Consider the following 19,481-nt stretch of genomic DNA (forward strand, 5'->3'; position numbering starts at 1 on the left):
CTGGGCTCTTGAAAAAGCAAATGTTATAAAGGAAAAATGCACATGGGTCTTTGACACTATAACCAACTAAAGAGATAAAACTAAATGCAATGTGTGAACCTTGACTGAGTCGGAGTATGAAAAAAAAAAAACTATGAAAGTCACCAGTATAACTGGAAATTCAAAAATTAGAGGCTAATAGTGTCTTTTTTTAATGTGATGAATGGTTCTGAAGAATATTTTTATTCTTAAGAAATATATGCAGAAATATTTTAAAATGTGCTGTCAAAATGTCTTCATTTTACTTAAAAAATTCAGTGAAAATCTTTTATTAAATAGGTCTGTTATATAGTAATATCTTTTTATTATATATCTTTATGATATATCATAAAAATATAGATAAAGCAAAAGGCAAAATATTAACAATTGCCAGTAAATGATATTCACTGTTAACTTTCAAATTTTCTGTTTATAAATTTTCATATTAAAAATAAATGGTTGCACAGATCCAAGATGGCGGACTAGAGGGAGGCTCTGTTCCTTGTCTCTCCGTAACTCCGGTTTCAAGCAGAGGATATCTGTTTCTCGGCAAGGCAGTTTTTGCTGCTTATCGACTCCCTGGTGTTTACCCCATTTGGCTGCTGTGATGACCTGCAGTCTGCCAGCATATTGACGCCTTTTTTGAGTGCAGATTGCTCACTGTCAGGCGCCTATTATCCGCCATTTGCCTGCCTCTGGCCAGTCCAACGCCTGCCTTACACCTATTCATCACCCAACGCACGAGGTTCACCGCCCGATCGTCCCACAACAGTCAGCAAACTGGTAGATCGCCCACCGCCAGTGGAGCACCAGCTGCCTGCTGTTGCCTGGAAGTTCTCTGCTATAGTACCTGCAGGTTTGATTACACGTGGCTGCCGCCATTTTGAGACAACAGCCAGGCCCCGTAGGACCCCTGGCCGGACTGACTGAGCCCTGCCTCCAGGAGCCCTCAGCCTGACCGATCACTCCCTGCCTCTGGGGCCCTTACATCGACTGACTGCTCCCTGCCGCCAGGACCCCCAGACCAACTGACTGTGCCCTATCACCGGGACCCCAGACGGACTGATTGCAACCGGCCTCCAGGATCCCACAATCACACCAAACACACCTGACCTCCAGGACCCCTGCCTGACCAACTGCACCCCACCTCCAGGACCTCCAGCCGACCATGTCCACACCCTGAGCTGCAGCTCCCCACTTGCCAACACATTTGAAGCCAGAGCGGCCATCTTGGATAATCCTGGAAGCCTTAGCTCCAATCTTTAGGATGGGCAAAACCCATCCTGCGATGCCTGCTGGAGGATAGAAGCTCATTGTCAGGTACCTCTCATGCATCAGGCTACTGAACTCTGGGAGGTTTCATTACTATATGACTGTTATACTGTAGATTTTCTTTTTTCTCCTTATTGAGAAAATTTAAATTTTTATTCTTTACTTTTCTTTCTCTCTTTTCCTTTTGTTTACCTGTTCCCTCAGAATCTCTCTCTCCCTTTTTTGCATGCTAACATCCAATTTCTTTTGATTACACTCTCACCCTTTCTATTATCTAGAACTTCTCTATATTCTTTTCTTATCCCATTTACAGCCATATTCTACATCCCTCTGCATCCTCTTTGACCTCCATTTGAAACTGCAGACATTATTGCAAATTTGTTTCTTTTACTGAAGATAATATTTGAACTCATTCTGTTTATTATGACAATTTTGTTATTGTCCCCATAGGGGCTATTTGGTCTAGGATTGCATAGTGTCTGAACTGGGCATTGCTAATATTGATCTTCCCTTAAAGAAAGGGTTTTGGAAACCTATAGGGCCACTCTAAGCCTATAGGGGGAAATCTGCAATACCCCAGATCTGCACTGCTAGAGGGGAAGATACATGAACAACATGAAAAAACAAGGGAAGAAAATGATCCAAACAAATCTAGATTCTATATTAATAGAATCCAGTAACAGTATGTTAGAAGAAATGTCAGAAAAGGACTTCAGATTATACATGATTAAGATGATTCGTGAAGCAAAGGATGAGATAAGAGAGCAAATGCAGGCAATGAATGATAATACCAATAAGCTGAAAGAGCAAGTGCAGGAAGCAAAAGATCATTTCAACAAAGAGATAGAGATTCTCAAAAAAACCCAAATGGAAACCCTTGAAATGAAGGAAACAATAAACCAAATAAAAAGCTCAATGGAAAGCATCACCAAAAGACTAGACCACTTGGAAGACAGTACCTCAGACAATGAAGACAAAATATTTAATCTTGAAAATAAAGTTGCCCAAACGGAGAACATGGTAAAGAAATCATGAACGGAATCTCCAAGAACTATGGGACATCATGAAAAGACCAAATTTAAGAATTATTGGGATTGAGGAAGGCACAGAGAAACAAACCAAAGGAATGAACAACCTATTCAATGAAATAATATCAGAAAATTTCCCAAACCCAAAGAATGAAATGGAAAATCAAATATGAGAGGGCTTACAGAACACCAAATGCACAAAATCACAACAGATCCACACCAAGGCACATTATAATGAAAATGCCTAACATTCAAAATAAAGATAGGATTTTGAAGGCTGCAAGAGAAAAGCATCAGATTACATATAGGGGGAGACCAATACAGATAGCAGCTGACTTCTCAACCCAGACTCTAAAAGCTAGAAGGGCCTGGAACAACATATTTCAAGCTCTGAAAGAACATGGTTGCCAACCAAGAATCCTATACCCAGCAAAACTAACCTTCAGATTTGAAGATGAAATAAAATCCTTCCATGATAAACAACAGTTAAAAGAATTTACAAATAGAAAACCTGCACTACAGAATGTTCTCAACAAAATATTCCATGAGGAGGAAATGAAAAACAACAATGTAGGTCAGCAAAGGGAGGAACTACCTTAGAGAAAAAACACTCAAAGGAGAAACCAAGCCAACTTAAAAACCAAAATAAGTCAAATGACTGGGAATACAAATCATATCTCAATAATAACCCCGAACGTTAATGGCCTAAACGCATCAATCAAAAGACATAGACTGGCAGAATGGATTAAAAAGAGAGACCCAACAATATGCTGCCTGCAAGAGACTCATCTCATACAAAAAGACATTCACAGACTAAAGGTGAAAGGATGGGAAAAAACCTACCACGCACATGGACTCAGTAAAAAAGCGGGGGTTTCCATCCTTATATCAGATAAAGTGGACTTCTAGCCAAAGTTAGTCAGAAGGGATAAAGAAGGACATTTCATACTGCTTAAGGGAACCATAAATCAGGAAGACATAATGATAGTAAATATTTATGCCCCAAACAATGGTGCATCCCTGTACATCAAACAAATCCTTCTCAATTTCAGGAATCACATAGACAACAACACAATAATTCTGGGTGACTTTAACGCACCGCTGTCACCACTAGATAGATCTTCCAAACAAAATCCAACCAAAGAAACCATAGAACTCAATAACACAATCAATAACCTAGACTTAATAGACTTATATAGAATATTCCATCCATCAACAAGCGGATTCACTTTCTTCTCAGCAGCACATGGAACCTTCTCGAATACAGACCATATGTTATGCCACAAAGCAGCCCTTAGAAAATGCAAAAAAATAGAGATACTGCCTTGTGTTCTATCACATCACAATGGACTGAGAATAGAAATCAATGACAAAATAAAAAACAGACATTACTCCAACACCTGGAGACTGAATAATATGCTATTGAATGAAACATGGATAACAAAAAACATCAGGGAGGAGATAAAAAAATTCTTAGAGGTCAATGAGAATGACGATACAACATATCAAAATCTCTGGGACACTATGAAAGCAGTACTAAGAGGAAAATTCATTGCATGGAGCGCCTTCCAGAAAAGAATGAAAAGTCAACAACTAAATGACCTACCATTACAGCTCAAAGCCCTAGAAAAAGAAGAACAGAATAACAGCAAAAGTAGTAGAAGACAGGAAATCATTAAAATCAGAGCTGAAATCAATGAAATTGAAACAAAAGAAACAATTCAAAAAATTGACAAAACAAAAAGTTGGTTCTTTGAGAAAGTAAACAAAATAGACAAACCCTTAGCCACACTAACAAAGAGAAAGAGAGAAAACTCAAATTACTAAAATTCGTGATGAAAAAGGAAATATCATGAGAGACACTACTGAGATACAGAACATAATGAGAAGCTCCTTTGAAAATCAGTATTCCAACAAAATAGAAACTACCAAAAACATTGACAAATTTCTAGAGACATATGCTCCTCCCAAACTGAACCAGGAGGACATACACAATTTAAACAGATCAATATCAAGCAATGAAATAGAAGAAGCCATTAAAAATCTACCATCCAAGAAAAGCCCAGGACCAGATGGATTCTCAGCCGAGTTCTATAAGACCTTCAAAGAAGAACTCATTCCAATACATCTCAAAGTATTCCAGGAAATAGAAAAGGAGGGTACCCTACCGAACTCCTTCTATGAAGCTAATATCACCCTCATACCCATGCCCAAACCAGGCAAAGACACATCAAGGAAAGAAAATTTTAGACCAATATCCTTGATGAACATAGATGCAAAGATCCTTAACAAAATATTGACAAACCGTATCCAAAAACATATTAAGAAAATTTTGCACCACAATCAAGTGGGGTTCATCCCTCGAATGCAAGTATGGTTTAACATCCGTAAATCAATAAACGTAATCCATCATGTCAATAGACTTAAGGATAAGAATCATATGGTTATTTCAATTGATGCAGAAAAAGCGTTCGACAAAATACAACACCCCTTCATGCTCAAAACACTAGAAAAAATAGGGATAGTAGGAACATACCTGAACATTGTAAAGGCTATTTACGCTAAGCCCATGGCCAACATCATTCTTAATGGAGAAAAACTGAAACCATTCCCTTTAAAAACGGGAACAAGACAGGGATGTCCTCTTTCACCACTTCTATTCAACACTGTCCTCGAAACTCTAGCCAGAGCAATTAGGCAGACCAAAGAAATTAAAGGGCTACGAATAGGAAAAGAGGAACTTAATCTGTCACTATTTGCGGATGACATGATTCTATATTTAGAGGATCCAAAAACCTCCTCCAGAATACTTCTAGACCTCTTCAATGAATTCAGCAAAATAGCAGGCTATAAAATCAACACGCATAAATCAAAAGCATTTTTATACGCAAGCGATGAAATAGCTGAAAGGGAAATGAGGAAAACAACACCATTTGCAATAGCCTCAAAAAAAAAAAAAATACTTGGGAATCAATCTCACAAAAGAGGTAAAAGATCTCTACAATGAAAACTACAAAACATTGAAGAAAGAAATTGAGGAGAACCTTAGAAGATGGAAAGATCTCTCATGTTCTTGGATAGGCAGAATTAATATTGTCAAAATGGCCATACTACCAAAAGTGCTATACAGATTCAATGCAATTCCAATTAAAATCCCAATAAAGTACCTTACAGAAATAGAGCAAGCAATCATGAAATTCATCTGGAAGAATAAGAACCCAGAATAGCTAAAGCAATCCTTAGCAGGAAGAATGAAACAGGGGGTATCACAATACCAGAACTTCAATTATACTACAAAGCAATAGTAACAAAAACGGCATGGTATTGCCACAAAAATAGACAGGTAGATCAATGGTACAGAATAGAGGACACGGACACAAACCCAAATAAATACCATTTTCTCATACTAGACAAAGTAGTCAAAATATGCAATGGAGAAAAGATAGCCTCTTCAACAAATGGTGCTGGGAAAACTGGAAATGCACATGCAACAGAATGAAACTAAACCCCTATCTCTCACCCTGCACAAAAATCAACTCACAATGGATCAAGGACCTTGAAATCAGACCAGAGACCCTGTATCTTATAGAAGAAAAAGTAGGTCCAAATCTTCAAGCTTCTTGGCTTATGATCAGACTTCCTTAACAGTACTCCCATAGCACAAGAAATAAAAGCAAGAATCAATAAGTGGGATAGATTCAAACTAAATAGCTTTCTCTCAGCAAAAGAAACTATCAGCAATGCGAAGAGAGAGCCTACAGAGTGGGAGAATATCTTTGCCACTCATACTTCAGATAGAGCACTCATTTCCAGAATATATAAAGAACTCAAAAAACTCTACACCAAGAATACAAATAACCCAAAATGGGTTAAGGATATGAACAGACACTTCATAGAAGAAGATCTACAAGCAATCGACAAACATATGAAAAAATGTTCACCATCTTTAGTTATAAGAGAAATGCAAATCAAAACCACCCTAAGATTCCATCTCACCCCAATTAGAATGGCGATTATCAAGAATACAAGCAACAATAGGTGTTGGAGAGGATGTGGGGAAAAAGGTACACTCATACACTGCTGGTGGGGCTGCAAATTAGTGCAGCCACTCTGGAAAGCAGTATGGAGATTCCTTAGAAAACATGGAATGGAACCACCATTTGACCCAGCTATCCCACTCCTTGGCCTATACCCAAAGGACTTAAAATCAGCATACTACAGAGATACAGCCACATCAATGTTCACAGCTGCTCAGTTCACAATAGCCAGACTGTGGAACCAACCTAGATGTCCTTCATTTGATGAATGGATAAAGAAACTGTGATATATATATATATATATATATTTATATATATATATATATATATATACACACACACACAATGGAATATTACTCAGCTATAAAGAATGATAAAATTATGGCATTTGCAGGCAAATGGATGAAATTGGAGAATATCATGTTAAGTGAGATAAGCTGATCTCAAAAAACCAAAGGACGAATGATCTCGCTGATAAGCGGATGATGATACATAATAGGGGGTGGGAGGGGGCAAGAATGGAGGAAGGAGGTACTGGATAGAGGGAAAAGAGAGGTGGGAGGGGTTGGGGTAATGAAAAAATAATGGAATGAATCAAACATCATTACCCTATGTATATGTATGATTACGCAAATGGTATGCTGTTACTCCATGTACAAACAGAGAAACAACATGTATCCCATTTGTTTACAATAAAAATAAATTAAAAAAATAAAAAAATAAATGGTTGCTATTACTATGACACTACTTGTCTTTCCAATATAAAGATGTCATGTAAACCATTAAGAATATTAACACTTAAAGGCTGACAAAAGAAAAATAAAAATGACTTTATGGCATTTGCTGGTAAATGGATGGAACTGGAGACTATCATGCTAAGTAAAATGAGGTAGACTTAGAAAGTCAAAGGTTGAATATTTTCTGATATGTGGAAGCCAAAATGGGGGGAGGGCATAAAAAAGAATAAAACTATAAGTAAACAGCAGAAAGATCAGTAGAGTAGAGGGAAGGAAATGGGGAGAGAGGAGGAGAGGGATAGAGGAAGTACTGGGGACTGACTCAGAACAAATTATATCCATGCTTTTGTAATTATGAATCCTATTGTTACATATAACTAAAAAGAACCAGTAAAAAAAGAATAACAACACTTAAAAACAGACCAGAAAATTGATGGACAAAAGGAAACTGTCAAAACACAGAAGAAATTTATTTTTTCCATCTCACAAATATTAACTAAATACCTATTATGTTATAAGCACTGCTCCAGGTGCTGGTGCTATAAGCAGAAAACAAGATGGTTAAACCTTCTATCTCACTGAGTTTACTTTCTAGTGTGGAGGATGTGGGTAAAGAAGAAGCAGTTTGGGGACCAAATGGGGAGGCTGGTTTTGTTAGGGTGATTAAAGGAAGCCCTCTCCAAAAGGATGACATATTAACAACGACCTGGATAAAATGAGGAGATAAGACATGACAATACTTGAAGAGTATTCAAGAGAAGGGAATGACCAAGATGTATTAGGAAGGCTACAGGGAGACGGGGGGGGGGGGGGGGGGGGGGGGGGGGGGGGATAGAAGGTGAGATCAGAGAGATAGGAAGTTGACACCCAAAACTCACACCACTCCTACCCTGATTTCACTCATGATCTTACTCCTATTTTTGCTGAGAAAAGAGAAGCAATAAAAAGTGAACTTTCAGAGGCTGCCACAACAAAACTCGTGAAGGATCATGGTGTTGGAGCTAAAGTGCCAGCATATGAAACCTAGTATTACTATTCAACTTCTCTGTAGTTCAATATAGTCATCTGAAACATGAAGATAACTGTTACCTACCACACAAGACTATTAGGAGCATTAAATGAATTAAAACAGGTAGAGAGCTTAGAACAGAGTCTGGTTCACAGTAATCACTCTGTAAGCATGGCTTGTTTTGATTATTATTATTTGCATGGATGAACTGTATTGCTCTAATATAAGTCAGTCACCTGCTTATATAATGGATCTTATCTCTTCTTGCCACTTCACAGACACCATTCTGGTAATTACTCGCCTTTTCTCTTCCCTTCTCTACTAGATTATTCATACTGTCACACAAACCTTTCAATATAAAAACCAACCACTATTTCTTGACACTTTTTTTCACCTGGCCTCTGGGTCACTTCCCTCTCCTTCCTCCTCCTCCACCATATTCTTGGAGTTCCTTTACTGGTTCTTCCATAACTTCTTGACCTGTAAATATTGTAAGACCTTAGAGCTTAGTCTAAGATTCCTAGTTTATTTATGTAACTCTTTTATGCAACCGTGTTAAAAGAAATAAAATAAAGGTACTGTGTCCATCTACAACTAAAAAAAAATTTTTTTTAAAGTTTTGTAAGGATTTAATGAATTAGTAAATTGGAAGAATGTACTTAATGCCTGCCTGGCTCATGGTGCTATATAGGTTCTTGCTATTATTTTCATTATATTCTGACTATACATAAATGTCTTGGATTCCCTGGTGATCATGCTGATGTTATGATTTTCTTCTTTTCACTTCTGTGTTTGTGTGAGAGGTAGGGGTTCAAAGGGAGTTGGAGCCAGGGTGCTAAAGTATGAAAGATTAGTCTGAAGAGCTGGAAGGCTCAGAAACGACAAAGCCATGCTCTACTACTCTTGAATGGTACAGTCCTGTCTAAACTGTTGGACACTGTCTTCTTTGGATAAACTGTGTTCTGCCTTCCATTGCAGAGAAACCAACAATCTCTACAAGTAGTAAATCACTTACATTGCGTTTACTGTATACCAGGTTGTCAACTTAATTTTCAGAATACTATGATATTTTATTATTCATTACAATCCTTATTTTGTGGATGAAGAAACTGAGGCACAGAGAGGTTAAGTGATTTGTCTCAGGTTTAGTAAGTGAAGGAATCTTTCTTTTTTTTCTTTTTTTGACCAGGATCTTGCTAAATTGCTGAGGTTAGCCTCAAATTTGCCATTCTCCTGCCTCAGCCTCTTGAATCATTGGAATTAGAGGCATAGGCCATTATGCCCATCAAGAGAAGGAATCTTGATTCAAACCCAATCACTGTGGCTCAGGCTCTCTACTGATAATCACAATATTACTTGGCTATCAAATGTCATTCTCCCTGTAACAGTCCTTTCAATTTAGATTGTGTTTTGATATTAAAGTAACAACATATAATGGTGGCTGAATAACTACAGCTAAGGGAGGATAGTAAGATAAAGAAAGCCTGAAGTCAAAATCACTTTAGAAACTGCTTCATGTGTATTAAGTGCCTCCTGTACTCATGCAGATCTGTCTGGTGGATATGCCCAGATGAGAGAACATTCCAGCATAAAAGTGCTGCCAGGCTCATCTTAGGGCTATTAAGGGATTCGTTTTGTACTTCTAAGAAAAAATATTTATTGTATGTATCCCTTCTCCCTAGAGTAAAAATCTTAATTAGTCCCATCTGAAATGTTTTTCTAGGAATGATTATAACATTTTCTCTTTGTGTATATATTTTTATATGTAAGAATCAAGTTTCTACTTTCTTAGGGTCTGAACTCCATCCCTTTTGCTCCTGTGCTCTTAAGAGTCCCTTCTAAAATGAATGGACACATGCCATATGCAGAAAATCACTGTGTGGCAGGGTAGAAAATCAGGCTGCATATGATTAATGCATAAAGGAGATAAAGATCTTCACATACAGCTGTGGAATATAATTTCAAAGAGCCCACAATGAACTGTTTTGGATTTTATAACAACCTGGTGAAAAGATATAAAAATAACATAAAAGGAAGATTGCAGCAAGGGAGGGGGAAAAAAAGAATTTAAGATTGTCAAGGCTAAGAATGATATCCAATTTTAGTGTGATGAAAATTTCTTTGCTCACAAAAATTTACTGTGTGCTAGACTGAACTGTTTAGTTGAAATAACGTGTAGAGATCCTTTCTGCACTTCTAACAAGGTCATATTAAAAGGGCATATCTTAATTTTTAAAAGTCTTTTGTCTCTCTGGAAAGTTCTCAGACTTAAATTAGATAGGAAGTACCAGGGAAATGAAAGTTCCTGTTCTAAAATATTATCTTTATCAGGGAATCTTTGGGAAATTAAGAAGTCATAACTCCTAGGACTGCTGCAAAAAATGCATATGGATCAATTATAATACCAACAGAGACTCCAAATCAGATTTTGAGTTTTATAATTAAATGGATGATTCTATCCCTTTACACATGAAAAAGAAAAAAAAGTCTATCAGAATACATTTATAGAAAGAGATATGTTGCAAACAAATCATCTGTGAAAAAAAATCTATAGAGGAAATTCCATCTTCAGTTACAGTGTCAGAGAACTTTTCCATAAAAAAACTCCAGAGCTTTTAGTTGAGCGTTTTGTGTGATAGGAAGTTAAAAGAGTTTACTAGAGGTGAGACACAGTATCAATACTGACCAGACCGGTCAGTGGTAAGCACCCAGTGATTCACTTTTTTGTATCAAGTTCTTACATTCAAGAATACTTGTCCTGTAGAAGAAGATGCAGTCTATTTATCTTCTAGGGTGATACATTCTGGCTTTGCTTGAAAATCAAGCAACTTCTCATGACTAGCTCTTCTTCATTGGGTCCTGGCTCTAGAACTGGCCCTCAGGCAATTCAACTGTGTTTTTGTTTTTGAGCTTCAGTTTATTCATCTATAAAGCAGGACTGAAATATGAACAGGATGAAAGAATGCAGAATAAAAGCATTTGTAAACTGCAGAACAACGTACAAGCAGTAAACTGAGAGCAGTCAAAATATTGATTAAATTAATTAAATGCATGTAAAATATTATTATATTCTTTTTTTGGGAGGGTACTGGGTACTAAACTTAGGGGCACTAACCGCTGAATAACATCCCCAGCCCTATTTTGTATTTTATTTAGAGACAGGGTCTTACTGAGTTCCTTAGCACCTCGCTTTTGCTGAGTTCGGCTTTGAACTCTCGATCCTCCTGCCTTAGATTCCCAAGAGTAAAGTGAGATTACAGGCATGCGCCACTGCACCCAGCTATAATTATATTCTTATGATGACTTATCAAATATCTTAAAATGTCAAGAGAAAAGATATATTTTAATAGTGATATATTTTATTTCAGCTCTACTTTTCAAAAACTAAATGTTGGGGCTGGGGATACAGCTCAGTTGGTAGAGCACTTGCCTTGCAAGGCCCTGGGTTCAATCCCCAGCAGAGCAAAAAAAAAAAAAAAGCAAAAAACAAAGGAGGGTTGGGTGTAGTTTATGAGTTCAATTCTGGGGGACACCAAAAAAAAAAAAAAAAGAAAGAAAGGAAGAATTTAAGTAATTAGATAGAAAACAAGCAACTTCCCTCAGTGTTTCATTTCAAAATGAAAAAAAAAAAAAAAACTTTTAACTTGCCATAGGAGTACATTATATTTTCAAAACTCTGATTTGATATCCAGTTTGAAGTTCAGGGGAAAAAAAATGAAGAAAAATTTATAGAAGATCTCTAGTATGCTGGCTCCAAACATCAGATCTGGCATCAATCAATGAACTCACTTCACTATCTCCATAGCTGAAAGGTGTGTTAAGTTTTGCTCTATGGGATTGCCTAGAGCAAGTGTGTTATAAATATACCCAACTCCACCTAGTTTACAACATCTTGTCCTGTTCAACTGTGGAATTTGAACTATATACCCTTCCAAACACTACTGAGCCAAACTCATTACATCTCAAATATTTTTGGAAAATAGCTCTGTATCCTCTGATATTTCATTTCTAAGGTGTCCACAACATGTCTTGATAAATTAATAATGAAGGCAATACTGCTGTGATAAATTAATACACATTTAGGTCATTTGAGTTATTTTATATCTATATATTTTTTAAAAAATCACAAAGTAGTGAATTTTGAACCAAAATCCAACTCTTCTACAACCTACTATAAAGGTTCTCTTAAGAAGGGCACTAGAGGACACCAAAGGAAAAACACAAGTTCTTTTTTACTTCTTTATAGGAATCTACTTCCCTAAAACGAAAAGTAAGTTTCTATCCATCCTCTACTCCCTCTTGGATCATGAATATAAAATGTAAACAACATTTATTCTCCTTATATCTTCCAGATACTGTGAAGAACAAATTTAGTTTATCCTGGGCAGAAAAAGATTAGAACTGGGCTGGGGAGATAGCTCAGCTGGTAGAGTGCTTGCCTTGCAAGCACAAGGCCCTGAGTTTGATCCCCAGTACCGCAAAAAAAAAAAAAAAAAAAAAAAAAAGATTAGAACTGAGTAAAAATTTCTCATAAAAATCCATCTCTTTGTGCATATACATGATATATATCTAACACAATTTCTTTTAAAGCCCACTTTTACCTTAGTCAGATTAAAATATAAAGAATGAGAAAAGATGACATAATTTTCCTATACAGACATAAGTTGCTTAATGACAAAGATTATGGTTACGTTGTTAGCCAATGACTTCTTTGTATGAACATCACAGAATGTACTTAACCAAACCAAGATGGTTACTATGTCATTAGGTTATATAATCTTATGACACCACCACCCTATATGCAGTCTGTTGTTGACTAAAACATCACTATGTGATGCATAACTTTCTGTAAATAAGTTCTAACAAATACTGAAAGTAATGTGGGAAGACTGGGTAATTCTGACAATAATTATTGGTTTACTGAATGGATACATAAATGAATAAGGGCATACAGCTTCGTGCCTATGAAAATGATATATGGCATTATTTACAAGGGACACCTTCTGTTGGATGTGGTGGCACACACTGGTAATCCCAGCTACTCAGGATGCTGAGGAAGAAGGATTTCAAGTTTGAGGCCAGTCTGAGTAACTTAGTAAGACCCTGTCAAAAAAGAAAAAAGAAAAAAGAAGAAGAAAAGAAGAAAGAAAGAAGGAGGGGCTAGGGTATAGTTCAGTAGTAAAGTATACACCTAGCATGAATGAGGTCCTGAGTTCAATTCCCAGTACCAACAACAACAACAACAAAAGGGACACATTCCTTTTGTGAACCACTCTGTGTGGCTCAGCTGGTTTTCTTCTTTGGTTAGGCTTTTCCAATAGCTGCCCTTGTTGCACATTCTATGGTTTTGTATTTGGATTGACCTTCAGATTTATATGACCCATCTTTGTCCATTTTCAGCCATCCTGACCAGAACATATCCTTTAAGTGTTATTTATTTAATGATAGTTCATTTAATCAACAGTCTCAGGCAGTAACCCTTCCTAGAATGGTCAGTTTCTAGGCCCCACCCACATTGTCTGTACTTCTGCAAATGAATGAACAAATAGGATAAATTCACAAACCAACCATGAAAATTTCTCATCTTCCTGTCCCCATATATATGTATATATCTGCATTAGTACTTACTTGTCTTCTCTCCTGTGAGAAAGAATGCATTCTGGCTCCTTCAAAGTCAAATCCCTTCAATTTTACTCTAGATTCTACACTTGTCTTCTCAAGGACTTCATCTGTGCATTTATCTCCCCAAGTTTCTGTATATTACCTACTAGAACAACCCCAAAGGAATTAAAGCAAGTCCTCAAAGCTTGTATCTTAAAAACAAACAAACAATAAACACCAAACCAAACCAAATAAAAACTCAATTTTTATTTACCCATAATTCAGCTCTGGAAAATGTTCTTCACTTTCAAAACTCCTGGAAAATGCCCTTCGCCCTCGATCTCTACTTCCTCAACTCTCACTTGTACTTTAATCCACATTTACCTATTGAAACTACATGTAAGGTGACCCAATGTTCTCTACACTTCACTAGGTTTCTGTAGAACACTTCTCTGTATGCATACTGGCATTTGACACATCAACCACATCTTTCCTTTTATGCACTTTTTCTACTCTCTTGGTTCACAAGAGGCTTGTGATAGTTTTTTCCTATTTCACAGATGTTCCTTCTCAGATTCTTAAGCTTTTCCCTACCTTCCAGGTAACACTTCCTCCAGAATGACTGAATAATCATACTTTTTGTAGGTTTCACCTGACCTTTGGTGAATCCTTTTATCAATGCTTTCTGTTTCAAGTCCCAATGGTTCAAGTGCTATTTATATGCTACTGGTTCACAAATAAATATTTGTACTCTGATCGCTCTGATTTCTCATACTTATATCTAAAGGTTAACCTCACACCGATGTTTGGATATCTACTTCACATCTCAAAGTGATTTTGCCCAAAATGAACCTATTTACTTTACTTCCCATCCAAACCTACTGTTCCTACATTCCTTTCTAACTCAGTAATTCTATGGCACTCTTCCAGAGACTCAAATTTAAACCCCAGGAGTTATGCTAAATTTCTTCTTAATTCAAATATATTAGCAAATCTATTTTCAAAATATATCTAGAGTTCCATTCTCTTTTTTTCCTTCCAGTTCTATTAATGTAATCCAATCTAAACCATCATCACTTTTTGTTTAGACCTCTCTACAAAACCCTGGTCTTCAAGTTCTCACCAATGCCTTTCTTTAACCTGTTCTCTTTGCAGGAACCAGAAAATATGTTTAAAAGTAACACCAGATCAGTCACTTTCTTGCTTAAAGACTGTTGGTGGCTTTCCATTGTCAGTAATAAAATTCAAATTTGTTGTCACAACAACAAAGGCCTTCAGGGTCAGTTCCTACTAGATCTCTATCCTGGTCCCATACTGAACTATCTCTCTGACCACAGTCTAACCCATCCATTTTTTTCAAATTCTCCAACACTATACAACACATTCTTTTTCACCTCCACCTTTATGCCCACTTTTCCCTCCTTTGCAATGCTCCTTCTCTAGTATTTATGCCTTACTCCTCATTCTACAAGTCTCAGCTCAAATATCATCACCTCAAAGAGGCTATCTTCACCTACCTAAGTAAACTCCTCTTTCCCTTTTTCCTCCTATGTATATCTCTATATTACTCTATTTCTTTTAAAACATTTACCATATTTTCACAATATGAGAATTTACTTAATTACAGACTCCTTGAGAGATTGCAATCTTGTTTGTATTATTTTTACTGCTATTTCTCACTAGCAGAGTACCCAGCACCTAGTGGGTAACCAAAATATTTCCTGATATAATGAATAAACATAGAAAGACACCTTTTTTTTTAATTTTTATTTTTTGGTGGAAATGGAATTTAAACCAGGAGTGCATCACAAGAATCATTTTCTAGATATAAATTTTGTGTAAAAGATTCTGTTTGTTTTTCCTTGGAAAAAACAAAAAACAAAAAACAAAAAAAACCCAACAACTTAAGCCCACAGAGGAAACAATTATTCCTTGGAAGCATTTTGAAATCAAAAGTTCACTGAAAGTGAAGCCAGAATTAAGGACAGGTAGTGTTGAGAACAAGGTGACATCTGTGCAGCCATGTTGTATGAACAAGCCATTTCGGGAACTGGTCCGTAAAACCTCCCCCCAGGAAAGGGTGCACAGGTACTACCCTCAAGAGCCAATACAGGACATACTGGGCCCCCCGAGTTTATCAAGGCTGTTAAGAGATATCTGTCTGAGAAATGGGCAGTGGCCGAAAACCTTATCTATCAAGGACAGGGGAGGGGGGCCTAGCCCTGACTCATCTCCTGCATAGTTCACCCCCTCCCTCCTCCCTTTTTCCTCCAGGACCATTCAGTTTTGGCAGGACCCAATGAGATTCAAATAAATTGGCAGGACCCAACCAAAAGAGAACAAATGTTTAGCTGTTCCAATGTTAACCAATAATGTACAGGTCTGTGTATGTGAATGATTGGAAATTTCTTAAGTAGAGTGCTTTCTCATCCCTCGGGGCCACTCCCCACTCAGCCTCTCAGTGGTCTGAGAGGCTGGTTCCGGTCCAGGCTCAAGCTTGCAATAAAACCTCATTGTGTGATTTGCATTGCCTTGTGTGCACTTTGACTTTCTGGGGATCGGTTGATATTGAACCCCAATAGTAGTTAGTGTAGAAATAGGGGACTGGGTCAAATGGAGGAAATGAAGCCCTGAAGCCATCTGCCTCTGGAAGTTGGAGACTGCCCCTGGAAGAATGGAATGTCAAGGATCTCCAGAGCTCATTGATTACCAAATTTACCTGCCTGTATCAAGGACTGCAAGCATGGAGCTGCTAATTAATGCCCCCTGGGCCCTTACCTGCTTGAATCACCTTGGACCTCCCCCTGCCCATGGCTTTTCACTTAATGCAAAACCAGGCCTAGTCAGTAGGCAGGAAGGAGAGATAAGGGGGGAGAGAACTGGAGAACAAAAGAGACTTTAACCTATAAAAGTTGTAGGGTGCTCTCACTTCTTTGGACTTTAGAACAACAGCCATGGCCCCCTTCTTCCTGCAGGGAGAAGTCTGTATTATTACCTTTAAATAAAACCTGCTTAATATGCTTGCCTTGGCGTGCTTCTCTAGTGTTCAATCTTCAACAAGAGAAGGAACAGAACTTGTCACCATTAAACGGTGGTATCAAAAGCAGCAAATTTTATCTATACTTTTCACTTGGAACTTTTGATACTGACTTTAGAGAAAGCTTATATACAATTTAAATGTGCTGATTCCAAAAATCTGGCTACTCCAAGAAATCAAACCATTTAACTTAACTTACTCTTTGAATTCTATTCTGACTTCTGCAATCTGACCAGATTTCACATGCCAAATGAAGCATTTTGGACAGAGAACAAGGAAACTAAATGCTTCACATTTCTCCATTATAAACTTTGTTTTAGCCACAGGATAAGGCTAAAATCCATCATCTTCTAGAAATGACTGTACAGGTATGATAAAAAGCAGAATATGCTAGGTTTCCACTTCCCTTTCCAATTCCCAAGAATCTCACATCCTATAACAGATTTTATTTATCTTGATCTCTTTTTCATCAATAAAATGTCAGTGCTAAAAGGCTATAACAACCAGGAAATAATTTTGAGCAATTTTGACTTTCCTGTTGAGAACCATTCTGGCCTACTTGTCAGGAGGATAAGAAACGGGAAACTTCATAAAATCTTTCTCTTACAATGCCAGCTTGGAGTTGCTCCAAAAGCGAGCTTTTTGGGGTTCATGTGTGTGGTATAAAAATTAGGGGAAGGTAAAATGCATGAGAGCAAATGGAAAATGTTTATTTCCAGTGTCTCTGTACTGACTTGTCCAAGTATGGTCTAAACCCTAACAAACACATTTACATATACCCAAAAGGTAAGAATGAAAGAATGAGTGGTACTTTTGGGATGGAAACAAGGCTCTTTGGATATAGGAAATGAGATACCAGTAGTTTCAGGATTCAAAGAAAAGGGGGAGTAAGAGAAAAGCTGTCTTTTATCTATAATCAAGCAGGATAAATGGAAAAGGTATAAAAAGGTATAAAACATAGATGTTTATTGCACAGAAAAAACTGTTATACCATTATTACATATATAAATTTAAAAACGCATACACAGATCAACACATACTTATTTCATACCTTTAATTCTTCATAGCCTTTGCAATGAGAGAACTAGAGTGAATATATTATAAAAATGCAGCAAAAACACACAAGATGATATAGAGTCCAACTGACTAGCTATAAGGATAATTTCTAGAAAGGAATACCCATTTTTGTGTTTAAATTAACCACATTACCAAAAGTCTCCTATAATGTAGTCATTCCTTATGTATAAGCGGGGCACGCGGACCCTTCACAATATGATCAATCGTTGGATCTCAAGGATGGAATTGCTTATAAGCCACTAAGAGAGTCATCCAAATTCTAGCAATTTAAATAGAAAGATCAGTTTATTGTTTCCATCCATGTCATTCTTTTTTTTCGATTCCAAATGAAAACTACAAATACAGCCTGGCTTACCTAATTTTTTACCTTCTTCAGTGAAGTATGGGTCACTCAAATCAACATCAGGGGGGAGTTCATCTTCACTGGTTTCTTCAGCAAGAGTCTTAAAGTTCAATATAAAAATATACAATTATATTTTTATAAGGACTATATATATGGAGAAAAATTATATACATTTCTTTTAAATGAAGTAGTTCAATCTAAAATTAAGTTTTTAGTTGGGTGTGGTGGCACATGCCTGTAATCCTAGCTACTCCAGAAGCCGAGGCAGGAGGATTGCAAGTTTGAGGCCAGCCTGAGCAATACAGTGAGATTCTGCCTCAAAAATAAAAAAACAACAAGGACTAGGGATATATCTTAGTGGTAGAGTGTTCCTGGATTCAATAAATCTCCTTGCTACATACATTTTTAAAAAATATTTTTAGTTGTATGTGGACATAATAACTTTATTTTCCATTCTTTTTTTTTTTTTTTTAATATGGTGGTGAGCAATGCCTTACACATGCTAGGTAAGTGCTAAATTTGTTTATAAAATAACTAAGTTAATTTTTTGTTTTCTCTTTTTTTCTTAAATTTTTTTTTTTTAGTTGTCAATGGACCTTTATTTATTTTAATTTATATGTGGTGCTGAGAATCAAACCCAGTGCCTCACATATGCTAGGCAAGTGCTCTACCACTGTGCTATGACCCCAACCCCTTTTGTTTTCTTAACACAAAATTAGGGAATACTTGATAAATATAGGAAGCTATATATGGATTTTGGAAGATATAAAAGTTCTTAAAAATGTTATAATCTATTAAAGGAAATAAGACATATAAGCAAGAAATAATAATTTAAGCTAGAAAGCACTGGAAGAGACATAAGGATACACACATTTAAAGACTTATCTGTAAAGAGAGGTAGGCTGATGTCCAATAATATTGAGAAATGGCAGTGACTATCAATGCTTAAAGTCATGCACTGTATTACCTCTTAGATAACTATTCAAAACAATGTATTTGCTGGTTAATTGAAGAAAATTATTTCTATTATGAAAAATTTAAATATATTAAAAAGGTAACAAGGACAGTGTAATGAAACCTTTGTTCTCACTACCCAATTTCAACAATTATCTTGTTTATCTACCCCTGTAAACTACTGGACTATTTTAAATTAAATCTGTGGGCCAAATTTTCCCTAATCAAATTTGAACAGACTACCTACTACATTAGTAAATTTAAATTAGGAAATCAAGACAAACCAGATTGCATTTATCTCCAGTAATCTTAAAAAAAAAACAATAAATAATTTTAATAAAAATGTTTAGAATGCATTGCTGCTAGGC

General features: G+C 36.7%; 1 protein-coding gene across 3 annotated transcripts in view; it reads right to left on the reverse strand.

Annotated features, from left to right (window-relative positions):
• The window catches only part of Esf1 (ESF1 nucleolar pre-rRNA processing protein homolog), a 91,219-nt gene that overhangs the window by 9,366 nt on the left and 62,372 nt on the right, over positions 1-19,481 (reverse strand). For 2 of the 3 annotated variants that reach the window (XM_047538614.1, XM_047538615.1), the window contains exon 11: positions 18,172-18,259. In XM_047538614.1, coding sequence (XP_047394570.1) covers positions 18,172-18,259 — 88 coding nt within the window. The remainder of the gene's footprint in view (positions 1-18,171; positions 18,260-19,481) is intronic. The other variant, XM_047538616.1, reaches the window with a different exon arrangement.

This window comes from Sciurus carolinensis, chromosome 2 (genome assembly GCF_902686445.1).
Source record: "Sciurus carolinensis chromosome 2, mSciCar1.2, whole genome shotgun sequence".
NCBI classification, from domain to species: domain Eukaryota; kingdom Metazoa; phylum Chordata; class Mammalia; order Rodentia; family Sciuridae; genus Sciurus; species Sciurus carolinensis.